The sequence below is a fragment of the Cygnus atratus genome, chromosome 21 (genome assembly GCF_013377495.2).
Source record: "Cygnus atratus isolate AKBS03 ecotype Queensland, Australia chromosome 21, CAtr_DNAZoo_HiC_assembly, whole genome shotgun sequence".
In the NCBI taxonomy this organism is placed as follows: Eukaryota; Metazoa; Chordata; class Aves; order Anseriformes; family Anatidae; genus Cygnus; species Cygnus atratus.
This window is the reverse complement of record NC_066382.1, coordinates 8,062,136-8,089,139: the sequence shown is the minus strand read 5'-3', so window position 1 is coordinate 8,089,139 and position 27,004 is coordinate 8,062,136. Positions and strand designations below refer to the sequence as shown.

Genomic DNA, 27,004 nt, shown 5'->3' with positions numbered 1-27,004 from the left:
CAAAGCTGAACAGCAGCACTAATTGCTAAGAAGTGAAACGCTCATGTTTTACGCTGAGCTTTTGGATTACAGTACCCAAAAGTCAGCTTCTTAAAATACAAGTTACCTTTAATAAAGCTCTTTGGAGTATGTTTTTAGTAATTAACGCACATTATACATCAACAGTGCGAGACCTCCTTCCTTCACAGAATATACCAAAAGGTGCAGCAAGTCTGTGCGCTTTTAGATAGGAGGTAAGTATCACATCGTTTGCTCCTTTCTGGATTTTTGCTATCTGCCCATGAATGGCAAGCAACAGGAAACTTCAGAGACCACCTTCCAGACAGAAGAGGTGCAAGAGCCCAGTAACTCCCCAGAGCCTACTTTTACAATTTGGAATCAAGCACAAGTGCTCCCTTATTAAAGGACCACTGTGCCCCACCCACCCTTCAGATTTGGGTATGACAGCAGTGACTGCCACAGATCCCAACCATCTTAACAGAACTGAGGCCAGCAGCACAGAGGAAGGAAGGTGTGGACTGATAGCGTTAGGTATTAAGGAAAGGCCCAGACTAACTTGTAAGGACCATAGAAGGGCTCACAAAGGACAAAAGCCATGTATTTACAAGTCCCTCACGCTCAAAGACAAAAGGAAATAACTACCCTCAGGCAGGCTCGTGAAGATATTTTATGTTTAATACATCTGAAAAGAATGCATATACAAAGAACTTAGACATGAAAAAGCAATGGTTCAATACTAATGAGTTGACAAGAAATTGGAGTTTGGGAAGATGGAGAAGATTCCCTAAGTCTTAAAAGGAAAAAAAATTGCAAGCCAAAATGTGTTTTTTGGTAAAATCCTTAATAACACTGCAGTCTACATAAAGATCCTGCACACAATCCTTAGAGGACTGTAGCCCATCTTGCAGGTTCAACGTTACTTACAAACAAAATGCAGAAAAAGGGGATTCCCTTAACTGGTCCCTACATGGTGCCACGCTAAACACTAGAAAACCCTTCAAGAGCCCTCCTTGCAGTTCCTTCCTACTGACACAGGTCTGTATTTCCACCCCTCCTTGAAGGATGCTGGCCCACCCAGCACAAGATGCACCACCAAGACCAGCTCCAAAACTCGTTTTAACACACACTGGGTCCTTTCAATGTCTGAACAGCAGTGTATACGCTGGTCGTTTTAAGCATTTCTCAAATAATTAAGGACTGGCAGAAGATGGACTTGTTAAAAGCCAACTGAGTTAGTGTGGCATGTTTAAAAACGTGCTGTTATTTCTTCATCTTGTGACAAAAAGTTTACGAAGAGACTGGCAAGCTAATTTCAAATCTGATGGTGCATCCAGAGAAAAGGATTCTTCTATTCCTAAGACTTTATAACTTAGAGGACAGGGTAGAAATTTACGACCTGCACAGTAGAAAGCCAGGAGGAGAGATACAAGGCAAATTCAGAGGAGATGCAGGTGCATTTTCTACATTCCTCCTTAGATGAGCACCAGCTTGGGACATCTTACTTTCCTTTATTTGTCTGTAGTACGAAAGTCTGCTGACACACAGGCTGCTGGCTGACCGCAGAACAGCCCTAGGAGTTCTTGAAACCAGAACCAGGTCTTGCCAGACTGATATAAGGGACAAGGCTTCAATAAAACAGCCTAGAATTAGTCTGTTACAGAAAAAAGTCATCACAAGCATGGCTGGATTTTAAACAAAAAAATTAGAAACAAGTAAACAAAATAAAAAACTAGTATTGATCAGTGTTTTCCGATACTACATAATTACTCAAAATTAACTAGTTTAACTGAATTGAGGGGACACTGGGGAATAAACACTAACATTCTCATCTCACACAGGGATCGTGTGGGGGAGATGGGAGTGCAGGGCATTTGTCATTATTGCAAAAACAAATTTTAAAATTTGTATCTTTAGTTTGATTTAAACATTGCTTTTAGTATGACATCAAACACCAGCTTTGCAGAAGGGGCTGTGGAGGGACGTTCATAGCAGCACACACCTGCGAGTCTTCTTCGGCTCCGGAGGCTCCAGGGCAGCCAATATCGCCTCATCAAATACATTCTTTAGGCCTTTCTGAAAAGGGGCAAAGAGAGAAAGGGGCAGTCTCATTTTTGAGTTCACATAAACGAAACCAGAGAGAGCCAGGTGGCAGACAGACCCTGCTAGCGAGGGGTCGAGGTTTGCCATCTAGACCTCCCAGAGCCTCCTCTGCTCAGCCAGGGGCTGCCCAAGCTGCGTCGCTGCGGTTAGCAGGTCCTCAGCAGAGCATCTGCTTTGCTGAGCAGGAACAGAGTCCTTTGAGAACGGACCAGCATAAGTCCACAAGAAGCGAACACGGGTACTGAAGTCATTTACCCAATGTGGATTTTATGGTTAGTTGGCTGGTAACACATTTCACATGCTAACGACAAAGCAGAAAGTGCTACGTTTGAATGAAGAGCTCGGTGTGGAGCACGCCAAGCACAGCGGTGCAGACACCCGTGTGTCAGGAGGGAGAAGAGGAGACAAGGCAAGCATGCAACGATCAATTGCTCCGGTACACGCTGTGGTCAGGCCTCTGGCCCCACGCACCCCATGGTTAAGAAGCAGCCAGGTAGAGCCCAGAAGCTGTGCATGGTATCGGAGGAGTCAAGATGGGAGGAGTACAAAGCAGGGTAAGGGTTAAACTGAAGCCAGGAAGTGCAAATCAGAATAAAGCTTCATCAGTCCTTTATACAAACAACCGCAATTTTTAATTTCAAAATTTAAAGAAACTACAATTGACGTTTTCTCCTCAAAACAATAAAAATCAGAAGCGTAAGAGTAAGAAGCAGCTTTACATCTTACAGTAACAGGCTTTAAGGATCTATTACTGAAATGTTCTACCATGTTAGTGAAAGCAAGAAGTTTAACAGTTCATAAAGCAGTAGCAAATACATTGATATTTCCTTCCCAAGGACTTACAAATACTCCACTACAGCACAGACAGCCAAAGCAATAGCAACAGAAAAACATCTCACTGCACAAAGGAGAACCAGAAAATCCTTCACATTACAGCATAACTTGCAGATCACCGTTTCATGTACTTTTGTCATGCAAATACATTTAACAAGAGTCACAAGTAGAAATTGAAAATACACATCGCTTCTTCCAGCTGGATTCAGGAAGATCAGACATCATGTCTTATTCTGCCAATCTTTCTTTAAAATAATGATGTAATCAGATCCTTTCCCCCAACAGCCTGAATTATAAAGCTACCCACATCTGGCAACCCAAGCAGCAGAGAGTTAAGCGAGTCCAGTTCACGTTCCACAGTCACAATGTTTTACTAAAGATCTTAAGTATGGTTTTCAGTCCAAGAGCTAATACAGAGGTTGCTCTAAAATGGTAAGCAGACACAACGGCTTTCAATAAAGGTGGTTTTATTCATTTTTAACCAGGTTTCTACAGTAGTGGGACAGAGGAAGCAGCAGCAAGAGGGGAAGGAGAAAGCTTAGAATATACAGCACTTCCTTTTGGGCTGAGTTTCCGGAGGCTCGAGGGCAGCTAGGATAGCCTCATCAAACACATTCTTCAGACCTCTCTACAAGACAGAGGGGAGGAGAAAAAACAGCAGCCAGGTTAGAGGATTAGAGAAAAACAAGCAGATACAAAGAGCATTCAGGACAGAGCAGACTGAATTCACAGAGGCAGTAAAAAGATTCACTTGGCAAAAAACAAAGTAGATCCCAGGCAGAAATCTCATTTAGATGACCCAGAAGTCAAAGTCAGAGACAGACAAAACATGTGGCAGGCCATCAAGTTCGACAAAATGAACACCCAAAAGGGCAGAAGCACAAACATAGCAGCAACTGGCAGAGACAAATAGGGAAGGAGCTGCACAAAAAGCAGTGGCTACCCCTTCACTGAATGTACAGTACACTGTACTAAATGTACACTTAGTGAGATTAGAGGGGAACAAATATGTTGGAGAGCAGCTTGCCCCACCACAGGGGCCCAAAGGGTTGCCCAAACACCTCCTTTTGTAGTCACCCACTGTGGGTAGGCAAGCACATGAGATGCAGGGACTCGCTGCTCCCATCTACTAGGGCAGCAGCCAGTCCAGAGCAAAGGCTCCAAAAAATTCTGCTCTGTGAATTCAGTCCCTGAATAACTGAAGATTTCCGGAGAGCTGGGAAAACGCAGTCTGGGACTGAAGCAGTACCTCTCTAATAAGCCATCGTCACCTTCAGACACTGGCTACTGGTCATGTAAGAAGTGATGCAGTACCTTACCTAGCGCTGCTGTGCTGACACTAGGAGCCAGCTACAGGAACAACGCGTTTCAGTTATTCAGTTAGTTACCACGGCAAGTATAACCACTCAAGTCCGGGAAGACAGACACAGCGTTAGGACTGGTATAACAGAGATCCAACACCACACCAGAAGTCACAGAGCTGCCAGAAGCCTGCAGGGATTACGCCGGAGCACAAAGCATGCCTTGCATTTGCTGGAAGCACAACGGAAACACCAAAGCACATGGCCACCCCCGCGCAGCTCTGCCAAGTTACAGGTGAACACGGAGGTGAAACCTGGCTCACTTCAGGCTAACTGGACTCGCCTAAATCTACTGTCATGAGCGCAACCTTCATAAAATTCAGAACTGCTTTATACCAGCCAGAGAACAGAAAAGTTTAAGTTGCTTTCTGCAAGTAAGATCATCTTTGCAAAATTAAGATTTCTTTTTTAAAAGAAAGATCATTCAAATGTAACAGATTTCTCCCTCACGGGTTAAACTAGATATATCTTTTAGCAAGTCTTTTACTGAAGCACATACATGGGAGATCTAAGACAATCCTATCTGGAAGCATTTAAGTCCTTCAAATTACATGCAAGATTATACTTGAAAGTGCATAAGCTGTCTAAGGAAGTTACCACACACAATAATTCCATACATTCACAGCGTTTTTTTTAAAAGCATTGCAACCCATACTGATAAAAACCTATAGACTTCAAATAAATAATGCCTAAATGCAGTCTGAGTACTAAGTAGATTTCCTTTCTCCCTGAGATTAAGGCTGTCGTATAGACTCAATTGTAAGATGTTAGAGAACTCAAACAGAGGAATAGTCAAGAAAATAGGCTTCCTTAGTTCTACTACTCATGGGTTCCTTCATTTTCCTAGCCCACAAAAATGGGGATCAATGAAGAGGAGAAAAACCAGGGGCAAAGTTGTTGTGAAAGTAAGACTAGAGTCAGAAGTAGTAAGACTAGAGTCAGAAGTCCGGATGACAGAAGAATAACCCCATGAAGGGAGCAGTGTCTGACACCACAGCACACTGCCTTGGTGCTCCAGTTCAAGTAACACTGTTGCTGGGCTGCACTGGGGAGCCAGCTGAGCGCAGGCTCCCCTTATTCACAGGGGGTTTAAGACACTTTATAAATCTGGCTGTGTCAAAATCATCAACTATGTTCAAGTCTGACATCAGGAAAAAAAAAGGAACCAAATTCAAAAATGTTTCCCTGTGTCAGGTACTGGCACTGAGCTACAAGTCTGAGTAACTTTCTGTATCAGATATACCAAGCAACAATCGGTCATTTTATTTGTAAGCTGTTTGTCAGTCATCCTTCCCTAAGACAGAACATTATCTGCTTTTACAGTGGTATTTGGGTGTTATTTTGTAGATAGAATTGAAGAAACTGAAACAGATCTACTTCACTGCGTTCATCACAAAAAGGGATTCTACACCTAAAAGAAAAGAGGAGAATAAAACTCACTCATCACCATTACACATTCAAACTCAAGAAGGTAAAGATACCGTCTTTATAAAAAACGCTCAAACTCAGCCTCTTACAACTCACCTACTACTTTCAGAAATGACCCACAGACAAACAAAGCCTTCCTTCCAGAAAAACACATACTCCGGCTCCGCAATGTTATGATTATTTGCTACTGCAGTGCTAAAGTCATCTGCAAGTTAGTGGGAAGGCAGAAGACACCCTAGGCTGCTGAGGTAAACTGTGTAGGTGGATGCCCAGGGAAAGAGACTGGAACTACCCAGCTGAGTCTAGCTTCAGCTGAAACCAACTGCTACAACACTGCCTTGCAGGTAGGAAGACAACCCTCCTGGCCGGAACGGCCAGCCACCTTCTGTGTTCAGCAAGCTGCCAGCTAGATCACTGCTGGAAACTTCAAACATCCCTTTGCAGAGATCTTCCGTTTCTGCTCGGCAGCTATTGCCAACAGACTGAGGAAGAGATGTTTTGTGGTGAAGGTCAAAAACGAAGTAAAAGAGAGCAGAAGCAGACTGACTAGTCTTTCAGGTGAGAATGCTTCTGAACCCTCCTACCAGGTTATTCTGTTTCTGAAACCACTATCAGGTGTGCAATTGCTAGTACTCTGCAAGAAATTCAGGCTGAACTTCCCAGCACAGAAAGCTGTTCCCTGCAACTGATACAGTTAGCTTATCTGGAAATAAAAAGAACAAAACAGCTTCCATGCCATTTAAGCAGATTAAACAAGGCCAGCCTAAAGCTACAGAAGAATGCATCTCCCTGACCAACTTCAGACAGAAATCCTAATATCCATTTAACCAGTGAGTAGGTTCTACAGCCTAGTTAGCAACAGCATTCAAGTTGTGCGACAGACACCAGCTAAAACGGTATTTGAGGACTAAACAGCTATAGGAAAATTACGGTTCAAGCACCAACAGCCCTCCGTTCGCACGTGGGCACTAAGGAGGCACAGCCAAGGCCACCTTTTGCTTACGGATTCCCAGGATGAACTACAGTACGCCTTACCACAACACCTCCAGTACCAGTGTCCCGCTAAATTCCCTCAAAAGCCTCTTCTCAGCAATCACTCAGGCAAAGCTTTGTTACAAAGAGTCTCAGGAACCCAAACAGAAGAGCCACCATGCAACCTGGGCAAAAGGTGCAAGACACGCTGAACTTCAGGCTTCACAAAGTTCAGCAATAAAGCTTTGTGCTCAAGATACTATAGATCAATGCACAAAAAAAACTGAAAAGAGCAAGACTTGATACTGTGCACCTTTAGTTCCATGCACATCAGGTAGGGACAAATTCTTCACAGAGCATTAAATAAGAGTTGAAATAAATTCTGTAAAAGTAGGCACACAAGATTAAGTTTCGGAGGCATCCAAAGACAGCATTCCAGCTAGCCAGTCAATGGTTACTTCCCACCCCACCCCAGTATTCCTGACTTAAAGGGAAAGAACTGTTAGGTTTCCTAGCCTCAAGTCAGCAGTTTTAGTTGTTTTTAGACTCGTTTTCACAAGTTAGTTCACAGCACCACCATGTTGACATCTTAAAAGCTATTTGATGGTTATTTTCTGTTTCAACAGAACTTCCATCTTAAGGCAGATAAAGGAAATGTACATCACCACAGACTAGGTGGCGAGAAGAAAAAGGAAGCTCTCACAGGAAGAGAAAGAAGATTTCACAGCTAGGAAGGCTTCTATTCTTAGAAGAGAACTAACTTTGCTGAGATATAAACCACTCATCCAAGAGGTGTTATTATTTTGTTTTGCCTGCTCTCTTCAGTAGTGAACTGCACTCTGTGTTCCAACCCACTCGTTGTCCATAACAAGCCCTGTAAGTTTGACAGTTATTTTGCTCCAACACAAAAGCAAACCCAGCAAGCAAACCCTCCTCCACCTCCCCGCTACACTTTGCCTAATCTTTACAGGCTGATTTGCTTTGTACCACTGCCAGCTCCTCGTGCCTGAGAACAACAGGACAGAGAAAGCTACCGTGCCAACAGCAGAAAGAGCTCACATCCTTTCACATTCATACTGAACTGTTCTTCCCCTGTAACTGAAAAAGAAGTATGGAATACAAGCAAGCAGAAACAGTCAAAGACCAACTCTTACCTGCGTAAGTGCAGAGCATTCCACGTATTTAACAGCCTTCAGGTCCCGGGCCAGTTTTTCAGCCGTCTCTGGAGTTATGGGCTTCTGCTTGTTCTTGGCAAGTTTCTCAATTGTTGAGGGATCATCTCTTAGATCAATTTGGGTCCCAACAAGCAGGAAAGGAGTCTTTGGACAATGGTGAGTAATTTCAGGTACCCACTAAGGAGAGAAGATACAGCATTTGTTACTGACCACCTAGATTAACTCCCTTAGTTATTCCTAAAATCCCTGCACCAGCTCCTCCCTTTCTAGACAGTTAAACAAACCTTTTCTTTCACATTTTCGAATGAAGAAGGAGACACCACTGAAAAACAGACCAGAAACACATCTGTCTGTGGATAGCTGAGAGGTCGTAATCTATCATAATCTTCCTGACCTAGAAGAGGAGAAAATTAACAGCATTAGAGGCAGACAGCAAAATACCACCCTTTACAGGTTGCTAGAATACATATTGCAGCACAAAAGCATTATTGTGAGTAATCCTAACTCTTAAGCAAATACACATGCCCTGAATCTAAACATTAAGGAGCCTCGTTTTCAAATACAGAATTCAGTCAGTTGCTATGTAACAAGCTGCTTAAAGTCACAGGAGAGCATGGAAGTCAGGAGTATGCTCTAACAAATTTAGATCCAGCAGCCACAGACTGCAGAACACTTTCCCCAATTACAACAAAGACATTTATAGAAGTCTTCTGCACCTGCTCTATCCACTAAATGGATTTTGCAATGCATTTTGCCATCAAATTTCATTAACACGCACAAACACAGTTTTGTTCACTAGGTCCCAACTGATACTTGCAAACATCTAGTGAAGTGTCCTTTGAGCAGTAAAAGAATGCTGCTGTTACGGGAATAATCAGGCTGTGCAGCAGCATTTCCCCAAAAACACACTGAAGCCCCAGTGCAGGCTGTGTTTCAACGGAAGCCAGGCTTTCTTTTGTGTCAGACGGCAGGCAGTCCTTAGAGTGCACCATTAGCACTGACTCACTAGCTTACCTCTGGGCAAGCTTGTTTTTATACCTGTCCAATTCAGCTTTCTTTTTAGAAAACAAAGCAAGCCTCACACTTAAGGAGCTGCTCTATGAACTGACAACCAGTTAAGAAACTTGTTCAAAAGACCTCAGATTTCAACTAGTGGTCTCTTGGCCACGGAGGACAAAGACCTGCGAGACTTTGAAGTAGCTGACTCAACACCCGGGACATCTCAGTGCAAGATGACCTACGGTTTGAAGACCAATGCCTAAAAAAGCTTGTTAAAGCTATGGTGCTTGGCTGGACACAGATGAACTAAGCACTGACCAAAATACCTTGCTGCAATTAGCAGTGTACTCCAAAAAGCTGTCTTCGTGGTAGAAAAACAAATCTTCTATTATAAAAGTCGTTAACATGGGTTTTATCCATTTTTTTATTATTTATTTATTTTTAAGTTCTGTAACTTGTGATAGCTACTGTTTATCAAAAAGCTGGGTGACTCTTGAAGTGCCAAGCCTTCCATTCCAGAAGCCTGGCTCCAGAAGGAAAGCCTTTATATTCACGAGCTTGTCAAGTCACCTATATGCACTCAGCCATTTGGTAAGCCTGCAGGACTACTAGATGGGTTACTGCGCTCAGGGGCTGACAGCATGAATGTGCACTTCTGCACAAGCTCTGCTTTCCAAAGGCCTGAGCCATGAGAACCTCAGCAGGACAACAGGCAGCAGGACCAAAACACAGCTCTTACTGGTACCAGTGAACAGCTCCAAAGCCGAGCAGGACCCTTGCATACTGTGAGAATACAGTAGACCACGGTAAAAACAGCTGGAAAGAGTCACGTTAAGTTCTACCAAGTCAATTTTAGGTAACGCGTTACTAAGGTCTCCTGAAGGACCATACGTGGAAGACTAATTCACAATATCAGATGCTGCTGTACTGCTCTGGTGTTATTATGGGCTGGGGACTGGGTAATTAACATTTGAACCAGTTTCTACCCTTTCCCATTAAGTTTTCCACGCTCTGTAATAAACATAGATAGTTTAATCACTGTACATTTCTCCAGTCAGAAACTGAAATACAGTCTAATAAATATGAAGAATTGTGCAGATTCTCAATTTTAAAAAGCACAGAGGGGTTATGAAACCCCATACAGCCTCCAGATTTCATCCACCTTATGGCAGCAAAGACAAGCCACATGGGCATCTAAGAGGTTCCAATGCCTGTCATCCTCTCTTGACATTTGGCAAAAAATAATAGGCTATTTACTAAACAAACAACCAAAAAATATCACACGCAGCCCATGTATTTTCTTTAGTTTTCTCCTTTACTTTTGTTTAAGTAAGAGAAACCTCTTATCCACCAGGTAATCCCTAAATTAGAAGTAGAAGTTTGAAACTTGTTATGTAGTGTCGCAAAATAGAACAGCTCTACAAGAAGGCTGGGTGGTTTGTTTAATGAACTCAGTTTAGGAACTCCCAAAAGCTCAGGAAAGTGGAATAAAGATTTTTCCCTTTTATAAACAAAACTGTATGTCTTCATGTTCAACATCATAACTAAAAGTTGGGGTGTTACAATGATGCAAGCACTTGATTTCTCACCTGCAGTATCAAAGAGGCCTAGGGTGTAAGGCTCTCCTCCAATCATCACTGTCACAGCATAGTTATCGAAAACCTGTTAAGAAAGCACATCAAGAGGATGTGAATAAGCCATCATCCTACTCACCTTGGCAGAGCACCTCCAGTTTGTATAACAGTCGTCTAGGCAGGACAACAGAATCCATCAGGCTTACTATGCTGCTATTAACAGGACAATTCAGTTTGGAACACGGATGCGAGAGTTGTTTCCACGAGGTATCTAAAGCAAAGGCACACCACTGCATGTAACTGGGTAAAAGCCACTGAACAAAACACCTCTAACAGCTCTTGCCTGTAATTGAGGTTTCCCACATTGCCACAGAAATTTCAGCCTTCACACTTACACCCAATAACACGTCCCCACTAAGACAGAAGTGATGAACTTCAGCCTTGCCTTACTTACATCCTTCAGGACAGAGCTATGGGGTTACTACTCATAGGACTGCAGTCCTCTGAAGTTCATCTTTCTGAACATCAAGGGAACACAATACAGACCCCACCTTTTCAGCAGGAATTTATCCTCCAACTTTGGAGGAAAGCATGCCCAGCAATGCAGCCAGTCAAAATCAGTATGTGCCAAATTCACATCTTCAATCTAAACGGTGAATCCAGCTCTGGAAGATCAAGTCATGGCATCTCTGTGCAGCAGCCGGCACAACAGTCCTGTCCACAAGAGGAGCCATGCTACACAGGTCAAAAGCTAGCCCTGCACCAGAAATGGTTGATGCAGTAACTTGTTTACAACACAGCTGATCACGAGGACCTATTAAAACTTTTTCCAAAGCTTTTTTTTTTTTTACCAAAGATTTTTCGTTCAAAACCTGCATGCTCATTAAGGAGTCTGCTGTCTGAGGTCAGCATCCATAATTTCAAAGACCACTGCATCTTCAGAACCATGACAGACTCTTTCAGAAGTTACCATCACCGAGAGCCACTCCCACTGAAACAAAAGCTGTCTCTGCATTCTGCACCGCAAGGTTACTCAGAGACAGTTGAGATCCGAGTAAGGATCAGCAGCAGGCTACACTTCAGCACAAACCTGAAGGCTCAGCAGCTCTCACAGCTGACATTAACTGCAGCATTAAAGCAGGTCACACTCAACTTGAAAGCTTTTCATGGAAGTGAGAGAAGGAGGAACATGGAGAAATGAGCTGTCACATGCACTTATAATAAGGGCTTCATTAAGAGCCCAGGTCCTTGAAAAAATCCCACTAAAGTTTGAGGCTAAGACCAGCAAGACAGCACTTCAAATCTGAACTTTCAAGAGCTCATCAGATCAGTCTCCTTTCCAGACAACTGTCCTGGTTAAAGCAATACCCGACACCACACATTTTTTCAACTTGGCACAACCCACTGTGACTGAGAAGCTGTATGCAGGAAGCTGCACGTCCCCAGCTGCAAGTCCACCTTCCAGACTACTTTGGATTAGCCTTCAAGATGTTAAGTACTGTACTAGATTTCAACATGCAGGTCCATTATCTGCAGCCCAATCCCTCCCACACTAACAGCCCAGAAAGCATCCGGTTACAAACAAGACCTTCAGCCTGGAGGAGGGCAGCAGGCATTTCACTGGGCATATTCAACGTATGACGACCGCTGCTTCAAGACTGCAAAGTACAGCTCAGGATGAGAACTCTCCTGCTAGGTACAGACCAGGAGACTGGTATGCCCCCACCAAAGGTCAGAACATTTCTTCTTTGAGACCTCAGCAGGCGGTGAGAAGTTTAATCCCCCAGAGACACTCAACCAGCACTCCTGCTCGACTCTGGCCCTCTACTATCCCCTTATTTTGCCCAGCGAACAGCAAGTTGAAAATACTATTTGGAGCTGCCCATTTTTAGGACCATTAACGTATATTTGTTTTGTTTTTATGTTCCTTATCTGTTTGGGGTTTGTTTGTTTTTAAAGGTACAGCCACTATTGAAAAGGTCTGAGGTTCAGCAGTAAGGAGAGGCCAAGGTTACGAGGCTAGCCTTCAGACAAACCTGGAAGCTACAGACCCAGCACAACCCTTAATTTTATTTTCAGCTGAGTCAAACAGGCTAAAACCCAGAGCAGCCATTAGCCAGACAAAAAGTTTCAATTCCTGCCAGTATCAGACAGCCCTTTACAGCAGGAAGCCTGAGCTTTCGTGGTACAGGGCTCACACCTGCCCTACCATTCCCCAGACAAGTTCCTTGCTACCTTCTCTGAAAATGGGAATGAAAACCATGCATGGACTAACTCAGTACCAGCATGAAATTCATCTCCCACCAGGAAACACCCTCAAGAAAGAGAGAGAACCGCAGAACAAGTAAAACTTATCTAGCAGTCTGAACTGCTGCAAACATCAGCGTTTAGCTCCTATTCCTCAGCGTTTAGCTCCTATTCCTGTTCACAAGTACCGCTAAGCGCAACGACCACACGTGCTTTTATCTCAGCACTTTCAGTATTGCATACGCGGAAGGACTCAGCTGAAAGCAGGCTGACTTCTTCACTGCAGCACTCCACGTACCACTGGACGCACTCGACAAAGGGTGCCTGCCATCTTCCTCTCTCAGACACCTCACAGTAGCATGCAGCAGGATCTGCTGTTAGATCAGCAGCGTAGCTGCAGCAGGACTCCCAGTGCTGGTTGGCTCACTGGCCTTGAGCTGCCACCCATATTTACCATGCTCCAGAGCAGAACTTTATCTCCAGGTTTTCCTGCTTAACCATTTCTGTTACACGGTCTGACTTTATTCTAGGGTCCTTCTTACATTGTCTCCTTCTTCAGCCACAAACATTTCACAGACATTCAGGTTTGCTGACTCTCCGCTTGCTTTCATTTGGGAATAATGCTGTTACATTTCTTTTCCTGTTTATTACTAGAAGCATTAGCCTGAATATCAGAGGTTACTTACCAGTTTCCAGAGTTTGAAATAAGCAGGGTTAGAAATAAGCCTGTGATATTCCCAGAACATGTTTCTTGAGCCATGAGGTTCAGAGGTAAATACTATTTCAGAAGCATTAGACAGTTTTAAAAGGCACCAGAATTAAGTCTTAGCACACCTTGAAAACACTTCTCTGGCAAGTAACTTAATTTCTTGGAGTAGCTTTTCCACATCGTTTCTTACCAGGGATTTATAGACAGTGCTACCATCTGCAGGACAGCAAATTTAAAGAGTATATTTTGAAGCCTCTTGAGTTTAAGATTAAAACTTTTCAACATAATTAAGGGTAATTTCACTAGGGATAAGTATAGAATCTGCTGGCTGCCTGCCCAGACTCACTGATCACTTTCATTTTGCCATGACCATAAAGACTAGCTTAAACAGGGCAAGCAGAATTCCATAGGCTCGGTATGTAACATGGCTGTCCTAGAAGCACCACAGCAAGATACTCAGTACCACTCTGAAAAGCTTGAGAATGGTGAAGTGCCCCCACTAGCTCATAACAAGAGGATCTCCATCACAGGCTGAACTTAGGTCTCCATGCCCACAACACAACCCTCAGGTTGGTCACTGCATCCAAGCTGAATACGCTCAGGTTTGGGGGTACTTTTATCAGCTTCCCCTTCAGCTCCAGATCTATAACTAAAACAAAAGAAATATCAAACCCATGGAAGTCCATCTGATTCCCAGGAAACCTCAAATTTAACGAGCTGAACATCTTTAGAGTGTAGAAAGACAACAGCTAAAAAAAAGGCATGGAAGCTCACTGCAACTTCTCTTCCTCAAAGACAGGATTTTTTTTAAACTAGCTGCTATTTTGAAAGGGGCATCAGGAAGGAGCTACCCAGTAACTCAGAGGAGTTATCTGCTCTTTTAAGTTGCTTTAAAATAGCAGAAAAGACCACTGACCCCAAAAACAAACCAAACTATCTCGCTGTCAGCACGCCAATCTTGCATATCCAATATTAATATCTCCCTACTAGAAAAATAACGCATGTGCCTCAGCCAAACTGCTCTAAACTTGATTTTTAGATAAGCCAAAGGATTCAGTATCTCAGAAATCTGACCCTGTAATACTCAGAGGTTACTGAAGAGTGTTTCATGGAGACAGAAATAGCAAAGGACTACACAAAGTTAAGTATCTGGATGTACAACTGGAAAGAGATTGTGCCGTCTAGATGCAAACATGACTTCAGCCAAACGCGAGAGAAATAACTAGACACGCTCCATAGTTCACCGCATGGCCTACAGACCTCTTGGAGTTGCAAAGCAAGAAAATCAGCATCAGAAACAGTAACTGTGGTCACTGGCTGTTCTAGCAGCATGAAGCACTAGTTTCCCTAGAAGTGAAGGCCTAAAAGGGAAGGTGCAGCTACAACTGAGCTCAGCAAGCTGGACAGCAGGAGTTCCTGCTGCTCGCTCTCCACTTACCAGTTCCAGCAACTGCAAGTGATCTTGTTCACAGAACCCAGCTGATGGCCACCAAACAGAACCCAGATCCTACAAAGCAGTCAAACAGCATACAGACTACAAGCATGAAAAGAATCCCAGCGCTACCAGGTAATAGCAAAGATCAGTAGCAGCGGCGTACCAAGCTGATCCATGATGTGCTAGTCTCCAACATGCTGTAAGAACAAACGTTAAGGTGTTCATGCCATGAAGGTCAGCTAGGAAGGAAACTCATGCTGCCCAACCCCATCAGGCCCAAAGAACAACTGGAGCCATTCTCAGCACTCACCGTTGGTACATATTCCGATGGGAATTTATTTGTTGTGTAGGAAATTAAGAGACAGGTTTTACCAACAGCACCATCGCCCACGACTACGCACTTAATCGTCTGCATAGCTGACGTCTGCTATAGTATCAACTCCAATGTGAACCTGAAAGAAGACAAGAGAAGTATTTAGAGGTTTTTCATTCTCACTGTATAGCAGGTTGTCACTGATAATCTTCAGCCGGAGCCCAAGCCCCCTAACAGGCCGCATGGGATCTGAACACAAGACATTCCCAGATGGTGGAGTGATACAGTCTCTCCACCACACGCACACCCCGGAGGATTTCCATATACGCAAATTCCTCCATATAGCCAGCCTCCCCACTGCATACAACTGCCAAAGACCTGCCAAGACTCTATTTGGCACAGTCACTTTTCATGCTGGGCAGAAGAACCAGGTAAATTACATCACTCCTGTACACAGTGTGGTTTTTGCTTAGTTACCTTGAGCTGGGAGAAAAAACAATCTTTGCCTTCCCAGAGCGTTTCTAATGCATAAAAATCTCCAGCCTTAGATGCACTGAAAGGTAGAAGTATGAGCTTGGGTCTCAATAGCTGCTAAGTAAAACACATCTCCCAAGGAAATACAGCAGTATGAGTTTTGAAACTAATTTACGGCATAAAAATAAGCAGGTATAGACAGAAGTAAATGTGACAGGATTAATCCTCCTCCCCACCCCCCCCCCCATTTTTTTTTTTTGAAGGTTTAAGTACAGTTCTAAAATCTCTGGGTTACAGTTGCTACTTCGCAAGTACTTTGATCCCTGCCTGGAAGTGGCGACCGAGCTGAGGAACTCGGCAGTGCCAGACCCCAAGCAATCTCGTTACTCCCCAGACACAAGATCTGGAAGCAGCCAGCTGCTGCAGCGCTGCCCCACTACAGGATTTAGTATTGGAACTAAATCAATGTTTACCTTGCCACCTCAATCGATATTGGCCTATCAATACTTCTAAACCTTCGCTTGCTGCCTCCAGTGCCAGATACAGCTGCCCTTCATTACAATGTCGTTTTAATTAGAAAAATACAAGGCCTTCAGTCATTTCTTTTCCACATACAGGTATGAAATCCTGATTCCAGCAAGCCTAAGTGTCAAAGTTGCCACCAAGTTTCAAACATTTCCGTATTACTGAAGTTTACAGCAGCAAAGATTTGCTAACTGAATTATCCTCAGCCAGGGTGCAGGGGGAGAGGACAGGACAAGATACCCACTACAAGTTGCCCCCCAAAATGGTGGCAATGCTTTAGGCTAGCAAGGATGTCGCCATGGCTCTCATTTCTGGGTAACTACATAAAAAAAAAAATCAAGCTGATCCCTACAGAACCGTGCCACCGGGACCTTCCTGGGGATCTCCCTTTTCTGGATGATCTAGGAGAGAGAAAGACAGTTCCAGATTTTGAGCGCTCTGGTCACAGTAAGCAATACAACTGGATACAGCACAGCTTCCGTGGGAAGGTAATTGCTAAGGACTCGGGACAAACAGCATCAGCAGCTTTTCTTCACATGCTGCAGGGATGATCCAAGATTCAGACAGCCAGCTATCTTCAAATGAACAATCTCAAAAGCTGCCCAAAGACAACCAACTCAGCGGTGCCACTGCACGGCCCAGGTAGCAGCCTTTGAGTTCTTTTCAGCACTAGTCGATCAAGTACAAAAAAGCACTCCAAATGGGGTTTTCCAGCCATTTCTTGCTTGCTTTTTCAGTTCCAAGTGGAATCCATTACACTGCTCACCCAAATTCAAGAAATCTCTGCTCCAGCTGGCCTCGCTCATCCCAGGCACTGGGACAAGCGGAGGAGCGCGCCCACCTCCGGGTTACGCCACCAGCTGCTGCCACCCCTCCAGAGGGAGCCCAGCTCACTTGCCAGCCCTCTGGCAGACACCTACCCCTCCGTCCTGCCCTCCTCCCTCCTCCCCGATCCTCCTCCTCTTCTATTCCCCCTGTAATCTGCAGGTACATCTCCAAGGTAGCCTTTCCATAAGCCCACAGCACGCTACCTAACGGAAGAACCCAGCACTCTGAAGCACATCCTGTGCATTGCAACATCCCAACCCGATTAACTACAAAGTGCTGCGTGTGCATACAGGAAAAGCTCACGTATGCCTTTACAAAAAAGGGTGTAACTGATGTTATTCACTAAGCCTCATTGCTCCAGAGGACCTCAGTCAAGCAGTAACGAAGCGACACCAGCATTACAACGTGCATCAGATCACAACTGCACCGCAAACCCCGCATTCGTCTGCCCTTAGCCACAGCCAGGTCCCCACGGCGGCTCCAGGTGAGACGATGCTCTGCTCTTACTGGGACTCAGGTCAGACCCTTCCTTCCCCTGTGACCGAAAAGACAAGCTGGGCACGCTCCATGCATGCCGGCAGCAATATGCCTGAAGCCGTCAGGTCAGGCTCGTGCATCGACACAGCCCGTGCAGCACAGGGCACCAGCAGTCCCAGAGGATCTCATACAGAAGCGCTACTCGCCCTCACCACGCACCTCCTGCCAGCAGGACAGACCAGGCTGCAAACGCTGCAGCACAAAGCAGGACCTGAACTGCACAGCAGGGGTCCGGAGAAGTCAGGGTGGGTTTTCTTAAAGGAAAAGAAAAAAAAGATTGACCACGAAACACTGAAATTCTAGCGGGCTGACTGCTGCTTCTCCACAGAGATTTAGTTCACCCCACATCCAAGTGGGAGCCATTCTGCTCTAGGATTGCTGCGTTAAAGGGCCGAACTGCATTCGAGCACATCCGTTACGTAAAGGAATCCTCCCCACATTTTGATAAACAGATACATAAATTCACCTCTAAACACTGAAATAAGGTGACCTAAGTTTTAAGCAGATTTAGACTGCTAAGCATAGGCCTCCAAAGTTTTACTGGTGGGAAAGCAGAGTTGTTGAATAAGTTATTTTACTTGGATTAGAAGGCTTTCCATATTTCCTGGATGAGCTACTTGATGTTCTCCACTTCTAGCAGGTCCACAAAACACAGCTGAAAACAAAGTCATTGTTAGGGAGCTTACATTGTTAGGGAGCTTACATGTACTATCTGAGCACCTATTCCTCCATGGGGGGGGGGAACATTTAGACACACATACATCAAGTTGTGACATGAAAGGAAATAGTCACATACGAGATACAACTGGAGAATAATTCATCCCCAAAGTGAATGCTGGGGAAGGGAGAAAAAGTTTCAAGTTTTTGTCTCCTCCCCGCAAAGTGCCTAACAGAAGCAAGTCTACTTATAGGACACCCAGGAGGACCAGAAAGCACTCAATTTTATTTCTTTTAAATGTCTGAGGGAATTGAGATAGACTGGAAAGCACCCAGTGCGAGTGCAGGAAGTAGACTGAGCCATGTAGCTGTGAGCCTTTCGGTTAAGCCCAGAGAAGAAGGCTGATGAAGGCTGAATATAACGCAATTTAACCTAGTTCTGCTCAACAAGGCTTTTTTTAAACCTAAATTCATTTAATCTTCCAAACCTCTTTGTATTATAATCATGAAAAAAACAGCGCTTCAGTAAAAAATGTTAACTGATCATACTTCTAACATTCGTTAAATTTTCACCTGTTCAGCGTGTGACTTCACAGAACTCAGAAGCATCCCAGAAAAACAGCATCTAGCTTTCTGGAACCTGTGGGTCACAGCGCCTGGCAGCCTACAAATTCATCGCACGGTCCCCCTATTCCAGGACGAGCAGGTCCATTTTTCAGAATTTTGCTTTAAAGCTTGGTTACACTTTCCACCTTTAGGATTAATCCCCGAAAGTTGCAACCGACAAATCCAAGTGTTCGGACGAACACCTAACCGAAGTGCCCCACGCAGTATTGCACTAAGAGGCGTTGCACATCCGCACCAAGGAAAGCTTGGAATCGCACCCATTCTCAGCACAGGCCTGAACACACTCCAGGCGACGTCGCCAGACCACAAAAACCTGAAGCAGCCCCCGGCGGGCTACCACTTCCCAGCACAACTGGGAGAAACGCTGGCCTGAAGAGCCGCAGCCCCCCTCACGCAAGCCATCTTCCCATCACAACAGCAAACACACAAAGAGCGGCGTTGCTACAGGAGCTGCTCAGTTTAAAAAACAGCACGTAATTCGCAGTAGTTACGATATATTCCAGTAGCAATATGAAGTACTAACTGAAGGGTTACTGAAATGGTGTCGATCTTCATACGTAAGCGCTCCCTACTACACCATGGAGCACAAACCTCCGCGATCCCGCCGTCACTCCTGCCACACGAGCAGCTCAATCGCTTCAAGCTGAAGATTCTGTTCATTTTTGAGCTACTAATTTCTGTTTTCAGGTTAAAAATGCGTACCTTCCTCTAGCCAAAGGAAACCAAGCTGTCAAATCTGTCCACACATCCTGTACTAGCTTCCTGCCGAGCCACGGCAGCACCACGACTTCCCCTTCACACAGCGCTGCGGCTGCTGCCATTTCAGCACACGGCGGCTGAGCCCCGCTCGCTGCAAGCTGGCGATCGAGAACCATTTCACGACGCTCTTCAGCACGCACCATTAACACGCAAGCCGAAGCTTGAGCAGCCTGTCACAGCTTCAGAGCCTGCTCCGCACTGCAACAAAACAAGCACAGCCATTTCTGGAGACTGAAAAGACCACGAAGACTTTTTTCCAAACAATGGCTTTACAGTAAACAGGGCATTCATCTAACTCCTCTGGGGTCAAAGCAGTCAGAACAACGCTATCCAGAGGATTTTATCCACGCCGATCTGTTAAACACTTTCACCCTTCCACACTACCTTTCATTTCATATCTTATAAAAGAAACATTGCTAAATAAAGCGTGTGAATGATCCAGGAGCAAGTTCTCAGACAAACTCCCATCCATTTCAAGGCACCGCACCCAAAAGCGCCGCTCCTCCCCTGCACCACCTCCTCTGCCCCCACCAGAGAGCACCGCTTTTGCTTTTCAACCTGAGAAGTCTCCCACACCGTGCGCACCACGGTGCTATAATCAGTTAGTAGCACCCAAGCAGCCAGGTGTGCCCCACCAGAGACACCCACCAATATCATATGGATAAAGTTGCGTGCCTGCACTGCAAAGCCAGCAGAGCGGCAGACGCCGCGGCTCCGAGATCCCTGCACACAACCAGCTCCCCGAAGAGCACAAAGCACACAAGTTCAGCCGTCAGCACGAGGCTGGACCTCTTGGCGACCCCTCCGTTGCCACACATGGCACGAAACACCAACAGAAGCAGCTCTCTGAGATGGACTCCAGGAAGAATAGCAAACAGAAACAGAAGTCAAAACTGGTTTGAGGAGCAGCGTTACCACGGGCAGTGCTTCCCTCTGCAAGCATACAACAGCCATTTCCAGAAGTTACCCAGAACTTCTCAAGCCCGCCTTTCGGCTTGCTAGGAGTCGTCTTCTTCGTGGAGCAGACCTCACCCCACAAGTATGCCAGCACAGAAGCAGCAGATGTGCAACACGATATGTAAAACATATAAACCACTTGGTGCCCGACAGTACCTGCCCACTCGTCTGTAGCACCGACTGCTGCAGGCACACAGCATCCCTCAGGTTCAAGTCAGGCTGAGGGCCTGGGGGTTCAATTTCTTAAAGAGAGACAAAAAAAATTGTCAAGCTACGAACAGCACGGCAGCAGCACTCCCTCAGAGCAAAGCAAAGGATGAAGTCTAAGGCAAAATCTGCAAAGAACAGGAGACTTGCTTAAACAGTCTTGTACCAAATCGATTAAGGGTCCTGAAAAAAGAGCCTTCTTTTTGAGGATTTTTTGACCTGCCAATAAAAATTCAGGCGTTCCTTTAAATCCTATCTCAAAATGTACACTCTGCAATGTAGAGACATCTCCAAAGAGGTGCTGCCGTTCGGTTTATAGAGAACTTATCTAATCCCGAGACATACAGCCAAAAAGCTAGTGCTACAAGGTGCTCCCGAGACAACCACAAGACTTCTGGTGAAGACCCAGCCTTTGCCATCACCCACAACCCCGGTCTCAGTGTGCAGCAGAAAAAACTGACCCATGGTCCCTGCCACCATGAGGGCAGGACGGGCTCCGTGACACACCGCAGTCTGATGTTGGTCTCGGGACCACAAAGGCCGCCCTCAGTACAGGAACACCAGCTCAACATAGGGGCAGGCCAAGTTCCCAGACACATAGTCGAAGTCTGCCACTTGACAAAACTTGACTATCCCGACATCTATGTGATTTTCAAAAAACCTTTTTCTCTGGACAAGTTACTATGAGTTACCAAAGGAGAAGTCCAAGGTGTTCTTAAAACACAAGTGCCCGAGATGAGCTGCTTGTATATGCTTAACGCAACTTTCCTGGTTAAGCGCTGAGGGACAGCTACTGTGCACTACTTCTCAAAGGCTCCTCAGAACAAACCAGAGGAGCAGAGGTGTGCACAGGACAGGAATTAAAGACAGCTGGCTGGGGGAATTTTAAAAACCCGAACCTGAACTACTAGCAGCATTATACCATCTTTCAAGTTCCACAATTTAAAAAAAAAAGGCAGCTGGTAGCCACCCATTGCATTTCAGTCCGACGTTCCACAGAAGAGCTACCCGTGAAGCCCGGTCAAACAGTGAGCGCGACTCCATGGGCCCTGTGCTGCCACAGCAGTCCCAGTGACCCCGTGCTGCAGGGCGGACATCTGCTCACGTGCTTCAGTGCTGGCACTGCCAGTTCGTCCCGCTTCGTACCTCAGAGCGGCTTAGAGCAGATGTTAAGCTGACAACAGTAACCTTCCCTTTAACATCAACTGAACAGGAAAAGGCAAGAGCGCGAGACGGCTGCACCGCCAAAACCAGGCAGCAGCACTGGGAAAACCCCGCCCTTATTAAGCACCAAGAAGCACACGTGTTTGCGTTAAGTTCTTATTTTTGTCAAGGACATCGAGATTTTACTCTTCGCTAACTTCCCCACAGGAAGCTGTTTTACTCTACCATGTTAACAAAATCCTGTACGGTATCCTCATTCTGCGAGGAGCAGCCCTAGCTGAATGCCCTCGGGTTCATGCTGCCAAGTTACAAAAAACGATGCAGAGCAGCCCTGTGCTGCTGTCTGCACTACTGACTGATCGCGATGCACGCTCACCTCGATGTTTCCCTGCCAGCGGACGAGCTGACAGCGACAGAGCTGCTATTTTGACACCCATTTGTTCCCAGTGGCAGGCACCCTGCACGCACATCAGCATTGCCGTTACGTTCGGGGAGCGGCACAGCTGCTGGGGCTCCGCGCGCACAAACCGCCCGGTGTCTGGAGGAAGCAGCGCACCGGGGGGCAGCTCAGGCCTATCAGCAACACTGCCAAGGACTGAAGAGATGAAGCTTCAACAGCATTCCAGAAGAGACTTTTCATCAACACTGACCCACCTCGGTGTTTCTATTAAAGCTAACGAAGCAGCTGGAGAACTAGAACAGCCAAAGCCAGAGCTAGAGCAGCAGAGGGTGCCTGGCACCCAGCAGCCGCGGGAGGAAGCAGTGCGGCTGGCACCAGCCCTGCCTCGCAGCACGACAGCCCTCAGCAGCTGGCACACACAGACACAACACCTCCTGCTCCAGGGCATGGAAGAAGAGGATCCCCCTGAGAGCCCCTCTGCAGATACTCAGAGCCTAGGCTGAACAACACAAGCAGCGAAGTCACTGAACGTGAGCCGCCTGACCGAACGCGTGGGAGCGAACCACAGCCAGAGGATGCCCGCTGGCGTGACGAAGTCCAGCACTGCCACGGCCAGGCTTCTCCCCTTGGTGTTGGCCGGTCACCAGCTGCAGCAGGTCCACTGCAAAGAGCTACACAAGCTCCACGACACCGCGAAGTGGTGGGTGCCTTCCTCCCTCACACCCAAAAACTGCAAGAGCCGTTCCGTCGTTTTCTTCCAAAACGGAACACATCGCTGGACAGAACCGCGGCACCTTTCAGCCCAGGATCCGAGCGGTTCAAGACAGCCCATTACAGGAGGTGCCCGGTGTGGCACCCGCAGCCAGTGCTGCACCACAAGGGACCATGGCCAACTGCCTCCGAGCCTCCGCCAGGCCCACGCCACCACCGCTGGAGCTTGGCCCTGACCCTGATTCAGCCCGGTGAAAGCCTCCACCCAGCCACAGTTCGGTCTGCACTTCGAAACCTGCAATCTGACCACGGGCACAGAAGACTCAATACAGACGAACGTGGTATCTGCACACCGCTTCTAAACAGAAAGGCTCAACGGAAGGCCCTGTGCACGCAGAGAATGCATGAAAAAAGACAAATGCTTGCTTTTTTGTGAGACGAGTTCAGAATAACTTATGCTGGGAATTATGCCTTACCATTCAAAAGAAATGGGGGTAAATTAGCAACACAACAACTTAAAAATAGAACAATGCTTCTGAAAAGCTTTTGCACATCTAGCTCATTTTCTCTTTATAAAGCCTTTTTTTTTTTTTTTTTTAAAGAAAATTCAGTACCGCCTCATGAAAAACAAAGTCACTTTACTGATGAGGAAACGGGTTAAATGGTATTTTGGAGCTTTTAACTTCTTTAAAGCAGAAATCATAACCTGAAACTCAAAAGGAAGAGCACGAAGGTCAATTACATGACAACACAGTTGAAACTCTGCTTCTCACATTCATTATTTTAAGTTTATTGCATACCCAGGACTAAGTAAACAAACTCAATTCTTCCATCCAACATCCATCTAAAGGACCCACCAGCAGAACCTGGGAACACCTCGCTTTAATGCGCATTCTGTCACTTCTTTGCTTTCTGGTCACTGATTTTGGCCAGTAACCCAGGTACCATCAGAAAGGTACAGAAGGGGCTGCAAGAACTTCCCAAGGCAGCTGCTGCAACAGGGCGTCTGTGGATACTCAAGAAGGTTTAAGCCCTAGGAAGTACCCTGGCAAAAGTCTTACCTGCCACTTCTAGGGGTTATCCCTTCTGACGGATACCCTTAGCTCATATGGTATAAGCTATTTTAAACATGGCTTGAAGGAAGCCACCTAATTAACTTACGATAGGATGCAGAAGTATAGCTGCTCTAAATTCCTTTAAAAAATTCAGTATAAAAGCTTATCTAGTCATTACGTCATTTTATTTGTTGTATATTAAATACTAAAAATAGTTTTTCATATGCATTTAGTGTAACGGGGTGACAGGAGCCATGGCAGAAGCCTAAAATACTCTAAGTGGATAAAGAGAGCTTCTTGCTAGATAAGAGTACTAAAAAACAATTTCACTTCCATTTACTTTGACAGCGCCCTCATCTTCCAGAAGAAGAGGCGTTCTTTCCTCAGAAACCAAGCCTCAAGCCTGAGGATAACTACATCCCCCTACAACCCTGCTTTACAGGCCATCAGTGTAGGAGCTGGGATGGCTGAAATTCGTATGATCGAGCCTAAAGGCAAAGCGAAAGCCGGGCCAACCCCAGAAGGCAGGCAGATGGACTAGCAGGACCGCAGACGACTGAAAGCTGCGAGCACTCACAGTGGTATAAAGCAGATTACCGAAACTGCAGTGATGTGTGTTCAGTACACTGTACAGGTTCTCAGAAGCCTGAAGCAGAGCTGGAACCTACTATACCAATACGTTGTATTAGCTTTGAAGCCTGTAGGGCAACAGATAACTGATGAAAAGATTTTAATTAAGATGTCCCAGCTGTCTACGCTCGTAAGACTTGGAAATTTACTTCAGTACAAGAATTCCATGTTAACTAGAAGAAGCTGTTATATCAGGATTAGCAGCCAGCTTCACACTGCACTCAGCACCAGCCTTTTACATGTTTCCTGGGAAAGTAAGAGAGAGAGGCACACTCACCAGGGTAATCCCTACAAGTTTCAGATGGCTCCATTTCTCTTTACAAGTAATCTTTTAGTAGAAAACCTACAGTTTTATTTTAGATACTCCAGGGATTTCACAATGCATCTATTTAACAACCAAAACAAACGTTCCAAAACTGGCCGTCAGTTTTAGGTAAGCAAATAAGCCAAACCAGCATATGTAATGAATCAAAAGCATCAGGTACAGGTCATGAATAACCAAGTTCAAAGTACGCAAATCTAACGATTAAAATTTCTGCCTAAAACATGTTAGCAAATTGCAAGCAAGTTTTATCTTGCATTACAGTAGTTTTTATTCCTTGCCAAGACTTAAAAATGCTTTTCCTCCTAATTACTGAGGCACATAAGGAGCAAATGCTTTGAACAAAGAATGATTTCACAATTAACAATATATTGATTCAAGCCTTATGGTCATCCGTGTGACCTGTTTCAGACACATATTTGCCTTGCCCATAATGCTTACACTAACCAGGAACAGTTTGCAAAGAAGAACAGATTTTCCACGTATAGTTATCCAAACATGAAGACCTTCTATCTAAAGTTGGTTTTGCAATTGAACCTTTTGCTAACCAAAAGAGACAATTCTTAAGCGCTTTACTGAACTATTCCAATCAGTAACAGTTAGTGCAAGTTTGACGCAGGCTTTAAACACTCTTCTAAAGAAAGGAAATTTGGGGCATTTCTGTTTAACGCTTCGAATAAGGGCAGTTAGCACCTCTTTTTCTAGGGGAGAAGAAACATTCACGGATGAACAGGAGACAAAGACGAACACAGATGGTCAGACTGAACTCCTTTTGACTACGCGGTCGTCACCGGTCTCCTCGTTAAGGCCTCGCCTTCACGGCGCTTTGTCAAAGGATGGCAGCAGAGCAGCTCTGGGGCTTGCAGTACCCGCACGGACAGGGAAAAAAAAAAAAAAAAACCGCAACATTTTGCAACTCTTCCTTAAGGGCGGCTTTCACAACCCCAGCTGCTCTGCCCGCAGCCACCTGGCTGCAGAGGGCACCCCACCGCTGCCGCCAGCTCCCTCCGGCTTCGCACCTACCACCGAGGCAGCTCCACGGCCCCTTCGCCTTACCGGCGCTGCTCCAAAAGCGAAAGGGAAAAACGCGTGGCGGCGGCAGCCCTCGGAACACCGCCACCGCCTCCTGCGCTCGCCGACACCAGGCGGCACCGCACCGGGAGCGGGCCCCGGGGCAGGGCAGCGGCACGGAGCGCCCCCCCCCCCCCGCCGCTCCCTCCCGCCCAGGGAGCCGCAGCGGGGCCTCGCGCAGCGCTCGAAAGAAGCGGGAGGCCGGAGCCCCGCCAGCACCGACCCCCGGGGCTCCCCCCGCAGCCCGGCCCCCGCTCCCCGCCAGGTGCCGAGGCACCGGGACCCCACCCCCTGCCCCGCTCGGGCCCGAGAGGGCCGCTGGGCCCGGCACTTCCTGCCGCCGCTCCCCAGCGCCGAGGCCCCGCCGCAACGGGCGGATGAGGAGGAGGCGGCGGGCGGGCGGGCGCCGCCACCGTCCCGGACGCCGCCACCCCGGGCACCGCCGCAGGGCCCCCCCCGGCGCACCCCTACGGGAAGAGCCCCGGCTGAGGAGGCCCCACACGCACAGCGCGGCCCCGGGAGGGCGGCTCCCGCCCGGCCGGTCGCGAGCGCTGCCCTCCCCCCCCCCTCGCGGCGCGGCGCCCCCCGGCCGGGGGCTGAGGCGGACGGAGGGGCCTGGCCCGTGCCGGCGCCCCGCTCACCTCCGCGTCTCCGCCGGGCGTTGGCAGCTCGCTGCGGGGTCTCCTCGGCTCAGGCACAGGGGCACGCCGCCGCTGACGTCACCACGCAGCGAGCCGGGGGGGCGGGGCCCCGCCGACTCGGGCTGGGGGTTGTGCAGGCCGGCGATGACGTCACCCGGCGGCAGGCAGGGCGCGCGACCGACAGGGGGCGCTGCTGCGGCGGAGGCCCCGCCCCGCCTCTGCGGGGGGGGTGGCAGCGGGCACGCGCGGCGGTGCCGGGCACGCGCCCGGGCCGAGGGCGCTGCGGTGGCGG

General features: G+C 46.8%; 1 protein-coding gene across 2 annotated transcripts; it reads right to left on the bottom strand.

Moving 5' to 3' along the window:
* Nucleotides 1–654: 654 nt before the first annotated feature.
* On the bottom strand, nt 655–26,846 carry CDC42 (cell division cycle 42). 2 transcript variants are annotated; one of them, XM_050714925.1, is made up of 7 exons: nt 26,713–26,836; nt 25,694–25,859; nt 15,145–15,286; nt 10,459–10,531; nt 8,155–8,264; nt 7,850–8,047; nt 655–2,073 (listed from the first exon to the last, which is right to left on the bottom strand). In XM_050714925.1, exons 3-7 carry the CDS (start codon nt 15,247–15,249, stop codon nt 1,984–1,986), a joined length of 576 nt encoding a protein of 191 aa, XP_050570882.1. In that variant the 5' UTR covers nt 15,250–15,286; nt 25,694–25,859; nt 26,713–26,836; the 3' UTR covers nt 655–1,983. The 2 variants fall into 2 exon arrangements, with proteins under 2 accessions (XP_050570882.1, XP_035423724.1); XM_035567831.2 differs by lacking the exon at nt 25,694–25,859 and having other exon boundaries at nt 26,713–26,846.
* Nucleotides 26,847–27,004: the final 158 nt, after the last annotated feature.